This window comes from Talpa europaea (assembly GCF_964194135.1).
Source record: "Talpa europaea genome assembly, chromosome: 1".
In the NCBI taxonomy this organism is placed as follows: domain Eukaryota; kingdom Metazoa; phylum Chordata; class Mammalia; order Eulipotyphla; family Talpidae; genus Talpa; species Talpa europaea.
In genome coordinates, this window is record NC_140073.1 from 7551402 (window position 1) to 7563894 (window position 12493).

The 12493-nt window shown below is 47.4% G+C and overlaps 1 protein-coding gene across 1 annotated transcript; it reads left to right on the plus strand.

The window, feature by feature from the left end:
- Positions 1–11944, plus strand: CBLIF (cobalamin binding intrinsic factor; the record flags this gene model as incomplete). Its single annotated transcript, XM_084239996.1, has 9 exons — positions 1–79; positions 1637–1813; positions 2786–2899; positions 3300–3440; positions 4951–5132; positions 7640–7817; positions 9169–9370; positions 11560–11678; positions 11883–11944. The coding sequence occupies 9 exons, from the start codon at positions 1–3 to the stop codon at positions 11942–11944; spliced, it is 1254 nt and encodes a 417-aa protein (XP_084096122.1).
- Positions 11945–12493: the final 549 nt, after the last annotated feature.

Below are 12493 nucleotides of genomic sequence, written 5' to 3' on the forward strand. Positions count from 1 at the left end.
ATGGCCTGCTCCGCCCTCTGCCTCCTGAGCCTGCTCTGGGCTGCCGCGGGGACCAGCGCCCAGACCCAAAGCTCATGCTGTGAGTAGGGTTCAACCACAGCTCATGCTGTGAGGAGGGTGTCTTGTCCACAGAGGAGGCCAGGAAGCCTTCACCTGAGGCTGGGGGGGACCTTCCGGCCGGGAGGTCGGCTGATGAGAAAGGGAGTGCAAAACAGGCCTATCAAGCTGTGAGTGCTTCATCTTTCCTGATTTCACAGCAAAAGTTCTTTCAGGGCCTCCCCGGTGGCACAGTGGGTTGAGCGCAGCGCTGTGAAGCTGTCCACAGCCTCTGAAGTGCGGGTTCGATCCCAGCCAGCCAGGGAGATTCCTACATGGCGCGGCAGACCTCTCCTGTCTCGCCCACTGCTCCCCTCAGCAGTGTATGTCAGTCAGTCTGCCTGTTCTGCTCCCCGCTCTGTCTCTGGTGGATCCTCTCACCCCCCCCCCCCCGTGCCTCTGGCCTGTACCCCAGCTCTTGTATAAAAATAAATAAATCTTTAAAAAAAAAAGTTCTTTCAAAGGCAAAGTCTGCATATTATATTTGACTAAGTGACCTTGAAGGGCCACTGAGGGAAGGGAGGTTGATGGTGGAAGGACGCTGAGGGCTGTTCGGCCTGTGCCACACTACTCAAGGAGTCACTGGCCTGCGGAGGACAGGTCACTTCCCAAATCTTGACTATTCATCATTAAGGAGAGAAAAAATGACATAAGGAAACTGGCGATTTCTAGGCGGGGCTAAATTAGTAGCGAATGCCTGTGGGGCACATGGCTTAGCGTTGCTAAGTGAGAAGTCACTTCCAAAACGAAAGGTGGCTTGAGAAGGTGCAGGTGTTACAGGGCAGGGAGAGGGGCAGCCCAAACCCTACAAAACCTGCCTTGCCGCATCAACACAAAATATATGAGACTTTAATGGGAAGAAACTTTAATACAACTAGGAAACAAGACAGGAAAGGCAAACAATCTAATTTCTAAATGAAGCACCCAAAGTGACCCATCCCCTCGTGGGTAAAACTCCATCCAAATGGGATTGGCCCAGAGCAAGGCCCCAAAGCCTGCCCCAAGTCTAAAGCACCTTCCAGTGGGGACACACAGAAAAGGGTCAGAAACAACCAGACAAGCCTGGAAGGAAAAGAGCAAAATCAACATCAAGATAAAAGCTGCCATGGTCACCTCCCCACGGGTCTCACCCACATCTGGGTCACCCAGTCCACGACCAAAAGACAAGCGCAGCTTCTTCACGTGTCTCTGGGCTCCATGCGCCTCCTCCAGGGCTCCTTCTGGCTTTATTTTGATTTTTTTTTCCCTCAGTCTCCTCTGCATCCTCTTCTCTTCCTGCTCAGCTCCACCCTCCCTTGGGTGGGGCAGGGAACCTGGAACCTCCCCCTTTCCTGGGGACCACCCTGTTACTCAGGGACAAGCCGGCCACAGAAGACAGCCTCCACCGTCGCGCCCTTTCCGCCAGTGGCCGCGTCCCAGCGGGCATCCCTGCAGACACCCGTGCTGGTCCTGCCTTCTGCTGAAAGGCATGCAAGACACAGGAACCATGTTTCTGAGAAGAGGTAACTAGGGGTTCAGTTCATGACTCCTCTCTTCTCAGCCGTTCCCCCGGCGCAGCAGCCCCTGGTTCACGGCATCCAGGCGCTCATGGAGAGCTCTGCGGCCAATGCAGCCTTCCCGAACCCCAGCGTCCTCATCGCCATGAACCTGGCTGGAGCCTACAACCTGGACGTCCAGAAGCTCCTGACTCTCAAGCTCATGGCCAGTGACACAGCCGGTGAGGGCCAGAGCTCCCCAGCCTGTTCCCTGAATCTCACCCCGCTCCCTATCCTCCCCCCCACGCCCCTCCCCAGTGCCACTTCTGATTGTACCTGAGTCCCCCAAACACCTTTCCTGATGTGTCTGGAACATTCCTGGAAAGAAAAACTGTTTGCAGTCAGAGCAGTCACAGAGGCGGGGGGTAGGCAGAAAGCCAGAGGGAGGTAAACAGAGCCAACTTCCTGCTCCGCTCTGCCCCTCATGAGCTTTGTGACCTTGACCAGGTCACGGGACCCCACTCAGCCTTACTCTCCTCCTTTGCAAAGTGCAGATGACCCTAATAACAGGGACACTAGTGGTGATAACAGCCCTGATAATCACAAAGCACCTTCTCCCCAGCACAGCTCCTGGCCTCACAGGAGTTGCCCTGAGGCCCCAGTCACAGGACAGAGATGCATGCGCCTCTGCACCCGAGTGCTTGCTGCTGTCCCGGAGCAGGGCTTCTGCATGAAGCCATCGAGCCATCCAGAGGCCACTAGATGAGACTTCCCTTCAGTTTTTCTCCACACTTTCTTTCCTTAAGAAAGACAGATCGAGGGCCTCCCCGGTGGCGCAGCGGTTGAGCGCTGGGTTGCGAAGCTGCCCGCAGCCTCTGCAGCGCTGGTTTGATCCCCGGCTGCTCCCCGGCCACCGGCCACCAGAGGAGGGTCCCACATGGCGCGCAGACCTCTCCTGCCACCCGCTGCTCCCCTCAGCAGTGTCCTTCGGTCCTTCTGCCTGTTCTGCTCCCCGCTCTGGCTCTGGTGAATTCTCTCACCCTCCCGCGCTTCTGACTGTACCCAGTGCTTGTATAAATAAATAAATAAATAAATCTTTAAAAAAAAAAAAAAGACAGATCGAAAACAATCTAGTCACATTCTTTCATGAAAGCCAAGCTGATCTGGGTAAGAAGCAGATGGCCGGGTTACCTGTTCTGTTCTGTCCCCTACAGACCTGACCATCGGTCAACTCGCCCTCACCATCATGGCCCTCACCTCCTCCTGCCGAGACGCTGGGACTCAAGTTAAAAGTCTACGGAGACAAATGGAGACCTGGGCACCTTCAAGTACGACCTCATCAGAATAGAGGGGTGGGGGAGGGGGCGGCGATGATCCTTCCAGGGGATTCTAATCCTAGGACAGGAGGCAGGAAGCTTAGGGAAGAGACACAAAGCCCCTCCACTCAGGTGCCCTCTGACAATCCCAGGTGAGCTATTCACCTGCAATCCCAATTGAACGGGGAAAGGCCACTCATTGTCAGGCCCTCGCTGGCCTCCCCAGGGCATTTCATCCCATCCTTGGGCCAGATGACTTTCTCGTTCTGACGCTGATGTTACTTTTTCCAATACCGTGCTTTCTTTTTGGACAGATTTTCTAGCAATTTCTATGTAAAAGGCTTTTCCTCACAAATGTCCCCATAATGGCACATGATTATCTTATAAAAAAAAAATCTCTACCCCCTTCCAGGCCTCAACGCACCAGCTACATCCTTCTACGGGCCCAGCCTGGCCATCTTGGCTCTGTGCCAGCAGAACTCTGAGCTGACCTTGCCAATAGCAGCCCGCTTCGCCAAGGCCCTCCTGGCCAACGCCTCTCCCTTCAATGTAGGTAAGTAGGTCGGCACTTTCCAACACTCTCCTGAGCTGGGAACACTGGCACCGAGCGGTGGAGCTGGAGGGGCAACGCAGGAGGAGCGGAGGGCCGTGGACATGACTCAGACCAGAGAGATCTGACAGCTCCTTGTTGGACATGTGAGTTCAGGAATAAATGAAAAGGAGATAGTGAAATATAGAAAATAGGCCAATGCTTGAATGCCTGGCATTTACAGAACCTCATTGGGGGAAAACAAATAGTCTCCCAAGTCAGGAGTGCTTCCCAGGAAAACGACGAAATTATTAGGTCAGCGTCTAGACCCCTGATCCTGCGCCTCTCTGTGATCACCACCGGTGCGTCCCCTCTCTGCTCTTCTCAGTGCTTCTCCTGATAACATCCAAACCGTCTGTCTGCGGGAGAGCTACGCCCTGAACCCTGCCCTCATGAGGCCCCCTCCGAGGGCACCCTGGAGCCCTCTTATTCCTTCTCTCTGCTGGGAATGGGGAGTCCTTCCTCCACAACACCACGTCCTCCTGCCCGCGCTCTGCATAGAATGACCCCGTCTCTGCCCTCCGGGAAGGCCACGGCCACGTCCCTCACTCACAGTCGCTTTTCCTCGCCTGCCAGTCTCTAAACAAGAGCATTATCTGTCTTGCACCCCCTTTTTCATGCTTCCTCAAGGAAACCTCGCTTCAGTATCTAGCACACAAGCAAGTAGATATTCACTCTCATACCCTCCCCGGGGGTCAAGAACAGACGGCCTCCGCTTCCCACCCGAGACCTCACCCATGACAGGGCATCTGTGCCAATTCAGGAAACTTGGGCAACACTGATTTCAAACACATGGTCACCCTTAATAAGGTTGGGCAACCTCAGGTGACATGATGAGGGCGGAAGGGGGGAACCAATGAAGGAAAAGAGGCCTCCTGGAAGGTCCTTGACTGTGGTCTTGTGGTACCAGAGCTTGCCATTCAGTCCATGTGTGTTTACGGAGCACCGACAGTGGGAAGCCCCTGTGCTAGGTACCTGGGGGGCACTAAGTGCCCACCACCCAAGAGCTCGCAGAGCACAGTAACAACAGACACAGCAGACAGTGCTGGCGTGGTAAGACAGGTGCAAGCAAAACCGCTCAAGGAATTCAGAAAGCCATCGCCGAGACCACCAGAGAAAGGTAGTGATGGCTGGGCCTTCAGATCTGGCGACCTTTGGAAAGATGACCATTGAGACGAGAGAGGTGGGACTGGATATACTCCAGACGCCGTTAATTACAAGCCTGAGCTGTGGGATCACCCAGATCTGGGTTCGGGTCCTCGGGGCTCCCTGCTTAGTAGCAGTGTGGTCTTGGGTAATTACTTAACCTCTCTGAGCCTCCATGTCCTCATCCCCTACATGCAGATAGTGTAAGGCCTATTTCACACGTTGCCCTGAAGAGAAAGGAGAATGTGTACCCAGGGCCCGAGCGCACCATCAAGGGAGGACGCTTGTATGGGGCTGGTGGTTGTCTCACCTCCCCTGTGATTCGCAGACACAGGAGCAGTGGCGACCTTGGCTCTGACCTGCATGTACAACAAGATCCCCGTGGGCTCAGAGGAAGGTTACCGAGTCCTGTTTGGTCAGGCATTAAAGGCTACTGTGGAGAATATCAGCACGAGGATCAAAGACAATGGCATCATCGGGGATACCTACAGCACCGGCCTCGCTATGCAGGTAAACATCACTGACGCTCTGGCTGGGTCCTGCCCATCAGCCTGGACCGTAGGATCAAGAATCCAGGCCTCTGCTAATATCTCCATGAAAGACCAGCTAGTGTGACCCGAGGCTCATTCCCTGTGCTGCCTCAGTGTCTGTACTGGTAAAATGCAGGTAAGTGCTAATTCCTCCCTACCTCATAGGTAAGGTATAAAGCAAATCTACATAAACTCTTTTCCCTTCCTTGGGGAAAGAAAAACAAATAAAATCAAGAAATTAAGAGCATGCCCGGGGCTCAGGGCTAGAGAACTGTGTAGAGAAATGAAGACAATTTGGAAGAGATATAAGACGGGTTTATTTGTGACTCACTTAAAATAACCTTGTTTCACCTTAGTGCCAGACAGAGAAGTGTTTGCTTTTGCTAATTTAGTTTGTGAATTCTAGTTAGGATTTTATCTCCTACAGGGTACATTCTGATAAGCTGTACTTGAGAATTAAAGTTTTTCCCATGAAAAGTCAGGGCTTCATCCAAACCCAGATATCAGGGGCCTCGTGGGTTTCTTGTCAGTCAGAATACATAACCTCTCCCTGCGCCCTTATGGCCCATATCCAAGGTGTAGCCAGGCAGCCTGGAGTCTGAAAACACCAGCTGCCTTAACATATAACCTTTTTCTTGTTAAAATATTCTGGTATAGAGAAAAGCAAAGGAATCTGGAGCTGCAACAACTTGGGTTTGCATCCCAAACCTGCCACCATCTTGGGCAAATATTGACATTATCTGAATTTCATTTTCCCATAATAACAAGGTTGCAAAGGTATTTGTTTTTAAAAATCACAGCTACCTTGTGCTGTGCAATAATTATCTGTGGTCCCTCCCCTGGAAGAACGGTGATATTAAACGTCCTTTTCACCCTCTTCCAGGAAGTTACCCTTTTTCTTCAAGTGGCCTGGGCCACCCACATTGCTTCCCAGAGACACTCCTGAGAGCCTCCCCCTTCCCAGAATTTCTCCTCCTTCTTCCATCCATAGTTCAATGCTCTCAGGTTTCCTCTGACAGGAACATCACTTGGAAAGGGATCTGATAAACTTCTCTACTCAAAATTATGAGTGACTTCCAACAGCTTAATGTGTCACTCTTCTCTGGATTGTTTTATCTCAACGGGCTACATCTCACTTGGTGGGATTCGGGGGGTGAATCTGGCAAATGACAAGATAGGGTTGCTGACAAATTTCTGCCTGATGCCCCTTAAGCCAAACTGCCTTGTAAAGTAGCCTCTGGCCAGAGCCACAGTTCAAGTTGCCGAGGTTAGCAGTGATGATGTGGCTGTGCCTGGGCTGGTCGCTGTACTGCTGCCTCTGCCTCACAGAGCCACTGCTAAGCCCCCTCTCCCCTCCCATTCCCCACCCCAAGCTCCAGGGGAATGGGTCATCAACAAAGCCATAACAGTCACCCACCCTGATGGCCATGGTCAGGACGACCCTAAAGGGCGGGAGGGGTAACACCAGCTTACACGTCACACTTGACAAAATGCTTTTGCAAACCATCCTATCTGAACCTCAAGTGACCCTCCAAAGGGAGGCAGGATGATTTCTGTTTTACACACGGGATAAAACTTAGCAAAGTGGAGCAAGTTGCTTGGTGCCTGAAACAAGAATCTTTTTGCAAATAACAAAAACCTAAATAACTTTTGCTTAGGAAAAAAAAATGGGGATTTGCTTTCACATAAACTGGAGGGTCCAGGGCTAGATTAGGTGGTTTCAGAATGAACCAGAACAAAGGGCTCAAATGACATCAGAAACTACTTGTTTTCAACTCTCAGTCCTAGATTTCCTCATTGGCTCCTGTTGCAGGGCTCTTCAAAGTGGCTGATCACAAGCATCTCCGCACTTACATGGTCCCAGATCACTAGCAAGGGGAAAAAGTGTTCCTCTCTCCCAATGCGTGTCCATCAGGGAAAGACTCCGATTGGTGCCAGTGCCCATCAATCACTGTTGCCAAAAGGATGGCCCTCTAGGATTGGCCCTCTGTGATTAGTTCGTGGGTCCAGCCCTGCGGCCAGGGTGTGGCGCCTCAGGCTGATGGGCCTGACACCATCATAGATCGTGGGAGGCATCCACTGAAGGTTGCGCAGGACATCGTAAAACAAAAGAGGTCTACTGTGTTTAGATGGCCAGGCTGTCCTAAGTGAAAGCTCCCCCTAAGCTTGCTTTGCCCAGATCTCGGTCTACATTCAAGAAATGCTAGTCAGTACAACAGCTCTAATAATTTCCCTGAATCTGAGTTGCATAGAGACCTGTGGGGTGATTACTATGTGATGGATGTTCGTGCAGCGGTGGGGATGCAGTGGTGAGTGAGATGGACATCCATCATCTCAAACCTTGTGCAGCTGCAGTTTGGGACTATGGGACTATGACCCCAAAGATCAGCGATCAAGTTTATCCTTCTACAAGGTTAATAAAGATGAACTCGCAACTGTGCCTAATCTCTGCCTCTCTCCCTCTATCCCTGCCTCTTCTTGCTGCAGGCTCTCTCGGTGACCCCTGAGAAACCTAACAAGGAGTGGGACTGCAAAAAGACCATGGATATAATACTCAACAAGATTCAGCAGGGGAAATTTCACAATCCCATGGCCATCGCCCAAATTCTTCCTTCCCTGAAAAGCAAGACATACCTAGATGTGACCCATGTTTCCTGCAGCCCTGGTAAGAACGCTTAACATCTGCTTCTCCCTGTTCTGTAAAGTGGCAACTTAGACCAGAATGACATGTATCGATAGATCGATTTTAAGTAGGATATAGACTCGTGATGGACATCACTACCATGTAGACAAAGGCACATCTGACTTCCGATTGCCAAGAGCTGTTTGCTAACGCACAGCCATACCATCGTGCCCTCAGAATTCAGCCTCTTGCCTAATTCATCCAGTACACATTTACTGAGCTCCCACTATGGGGAAAGCATTCTGTGGGGTGGTGATGGCGAGGGAAGGCCCATGAGCCCAAGTATCAAATAACATATAACGTCATTCATTCCTTGACAAATGTACTAAATGTTATGGACTATCTTGTAGCTGATCTTTACAAAGTCAGCAGACAGATATGTAGAAACTACATTTAAAAACTACAATATTTAGCATAATAGAGTAAAAATTAAATAGAAATGGAAATCACAGATAGTGCACAAGCAAAGTGTAGCCAATCCTTGATTTTCTTTTTCTGAGCGGCTTAAGGAAACATATTTCAGTCAGGTCTTAAAGATCTAAATGTGCTTGCAGCACACCAAAGGAGCGGGATGGCATCCTGGCATGTCACCTTTTTATCTGAAATATCTTCATTTTACCCAATTACAAGGAGGTACTTGAAACTCAAATATTGCAGAAATATGCATTGAGAAAGTGGGAGTTCCACATAAAAATGTTGTCACTACAGAGGTAACTAGTGCTTGGTGTAGATTCCTCTTCTTTCTAATTAGAAATACATACTAATATAAGGTATGATTCATCATAGGTTGCATGGACTTCCTGAAATAAGCAGAGATGAATAAGCTCTTTGTCTATGTTAGCATAAATCACAGGGCCCACATTAAGCAACCTGATTCCACTCATTTCAAACACAGCCACATCCACCTAATTCCTTACGCTGCTTCCCAGTGGTCTCCCAGCCTTAGCGAAGATCCATGGAGTCCTTTCTAGATTCTACACAAGTATCCTGTTAAATGGTCTAAAACTTTACTATCTTTGCTTTCAGATTCTTAGGATGAACAAAAAATCCTAGTTCCTGAAGTGTATCAAATAAAAGCATGACTTGGATCCTCAAGCTGCCCTCAGTTTACAAATTCTTTCAACAAAATAAGTGTTCACTGTAAAACCATCAGTCCTTCAGCTGTCATCCCTTCTCTAGATGAAAGTGAGCACTTTGTAGATTACACTGGTTCCACTCAATAATCTGCCATTTCTGGACATGTCTTCTGGGATGAGTTGCCAACAACGAAAGTTTGCTCCTAGATTCCTAACCCTATAATCTTTAACAAACATGGCCTCTTGGCTCTTTACAGATCATGAGGTAAAACCAACTCAACCCAACCATCCTAGCCCTGCTCCCACCTCGGCATCCAACATCACTGTCACATACACCATAAATAACCAGCTGAGGGGTGTGGACCTGCTCTTCAACGTGACCATTGACGTGAGCGTGAGAAGCGGCTCGGTGCTGCTCGTTGTCCTACAAGAAGCAGAGCGCAAAAATCCCATTTTCAGGTGAGCGCACATGTGGCTTTCACCACTCCCCCAGCCAAAACCTAAATTCCCATTTTTTCTCTCTCCTTTATTTTTTGTACTATTTTTCCTTTAATTTAACAGATTTTTATTTATTAGCCCTTTAGGGAGCCTGCAATCTAGTTACTAGCCAAGGCTTTCATGAAAAATTAAAACCATACAAGTCAATATATGATATTTTAAAGATGGGAATTCAAAGGAGAGAGTGCATTATGGAGTAGAATAGTCAAGGAAGTCTTGGGGCTTTGGGCCACATTCCAAAAACAGGTACCACCTGGAAAGTATGGAAGGATGGGATCTAGGAAGAAAATGGCAAGAACCAAGTGGTTGAGACAAAAATGAGCAAGGAATTCAGGGTAAGTGAGCAGCCAGCTTGACCATGAAGGGGAATTCAAGGATATGACTCTAGTAATGAAGCTGTTAAGTGAGGAGAAGTCCATCTGGGGTAAGTGGAGTCACACCAAAGAAGAGTCCTGATATCACTCTGAGTGTGGGATGTGGGGGCCCAGAGAAAGAAGTTTCCAAACTACTGATAGGAGTGTCAGGAAGAAAGAATGGATTTCAGGGCCTCCCCGGTGGCGCAGCGGTTGAGCACTGGGTTGCGAGGCTGCCCTAGGCCTCTGCAACACCAGTTCGATCCCTGGCTGCTCCCCGGCCACCGGAGGAGGGTCCAGCATGGCGCGCAGATCTCTCCTGCCGCCCGCTGCTCCCCTCAGCAGTGCACTTCGATCCTTCTGCCTGCTCTGCTCCCCGATTTGGCTCTGGTGAATTCTCTCACCCTCCCGCGCTTCTGACTGTACCCAGTGCTTGTATAAATAAATAAATAAATCTTTAAAAAAAAAAAAAAAAGAATGGATTTCAGGGGAAAAAAAAAACTTCTTTACATCTATTTAATTGTAGGTGTTTGAAATAGAAAATTAGGAAGCTTTTGGATACATAGGTAGAATCCTAGAAAAAAGAGGCTAGGACAAGAGAGACATTGGGGAGTGATCACATAGAGGTGATTGCTGAAGTTAAGGAACTGTGCGGAAGGTGGCAGATACATGCTCCCAACCAAATCAGGAGACTGGTCAAATTGTTCCCATTTTACAGGAAAAGCAATGTAGTTCCACAGAGGTTAAGTAATATTTGAAAGACCACAGATCATGTGGCTGAGAGATGAACCAAGAGTCGACTGACTTTAAAGCTCATGTTCTTTCAACTGCCCTGCACGGAAAATGCAGAATGCAGAAATTAATCACAGAGAAGACCGAACAGGATGTTGATATTTACAAAAAGGGGAAGCTGCAGGGAAATAGGAAGAAGACGAAGACACAGGAGGAGTAAAGGGGAAACACTGGGTCAGGAAAGGAAAAGAGGAGACACTGCAGAGACACCCCCCACATCCTGTAAGATGTCAGGAGAGACTGACAAGGGCCAAGAACTTGACAGTGAGCGAGCTATGGGATCTACTCCACAGGCTTAGGCCAAGGACAGTGCACTTGCTCTGTAACTTCCCTGACTTCTACAGAGTGGTCAGGATAAAAGTTCTTTTTCAAGAACACTTACTTTTCAGTCAAGCTGCTGAATATACTTTCCTTCTTCTCTGAGCTGAGTTTTAATCCTGCTTGATTTTTTTCTGATTGTAAATGTAATAAAGTCATCTCACACAAATTTTGAAAGGAAAAAGTATAAAGAAGAAAACAAAACATCTACAGTCCATCCAAATATAGTGACTACTGATATATTTTCATTTTGTGGGTGTTTTTCCTATGTGTATTACAAGTGCTGGTCATTCGTCATATACATAGGATCAGTACGTATTTCATGTGAAATCTACAGTCTGCATTTCCACTTAACATGATTACATAATCATTTACCATGTGACTGAAAATTATTGAAGACTACAATTTTCAATTTTGCACAATTTTTAGCTATTCAATCTCAAATACTCCCATCATTCACCCTATCTGTCCATTGGACATTTGTGTTTTTAAAACTTGTTTTTTGACAATTAAATCAATTAAGTTGATTTAATTTAAGTGAAATCACTTGATATTTACTATTTGCATTTCTCTTTGAAGCACGATTTTATCACATCTCTAAAGCATTTGTAATACCTCTGCCCCTTCATCTTAACTTATTATCTGACTAAAGTGAAGTGCTAATCACATATAATTTTATTCTTGCAGATTTAAAACCACGATGACATCTTGGGGTCTTGTTGTTTCATCCATTAATGATATTGCTGAAAATGTTAATCATAAGACATACTGGCAGTTCCTGAGTGGCAAAACACCTTTGAATGAAGGTAAGAGAAGAAATCAGGGCATCTCCTTCACAGTTTGAAGCTACATTCCTTCATTCCCTTATATAATTCGTTCTTTTTTTGAGTTTGTCTGTATATATGCAATAATTGTTAATACAGTGATAACATGTATATGTACATAATATAACCAGCTGATCCTATGGGAGGTGGGATGTTTACATGCACCACGTGATTCTCTGTTTCCAGGAGTTGCTGACTACATCCCCTTCAACCATGAGCATGTCACAGCCAACTTCACCCAGTACTAAGGAGGAGGGGGTCTGACTGCTAGTAAATATCACAAAGGATGGTTAGAATTGTTTCACTTCATTTTAAATCTGCACCAAAAAAAATAAATCAAGGACACCTACTATGCTATCGTGTTTCTGATAAAACCATGGAAATCATTATGTAAAATAAATGATGCAAACTTCTCTGTGTCTCAAGAATATGTAATTGTTCAAGGCAGTGGCTTCCAGTCATCATTTAGGAGTGAGGGTGAGGGGAGAGCCCCACGGATATTTTTGGAGATCATTCTGATCTTCTTCGTTAATTTAACCAACACACTAACACTCCTTTATTTATACAAAATCTTAAAAATTTCATTTCTCATACCAAGCATTCCTTTCCAAGTCACCCAGCATAAACACATACACATACATGAAGTGACCAAAATTATTTCATAGGAAGCTCCCAGATAGTTTGGAACTAGGTAAATGATGCTAAGACTCAATGCTCCCCTATCATGTCCAATATTTGTTTTGAGTAAAATCAAGTTGAAAATATATTTTATATAATTCACATGTATAAATACTTTT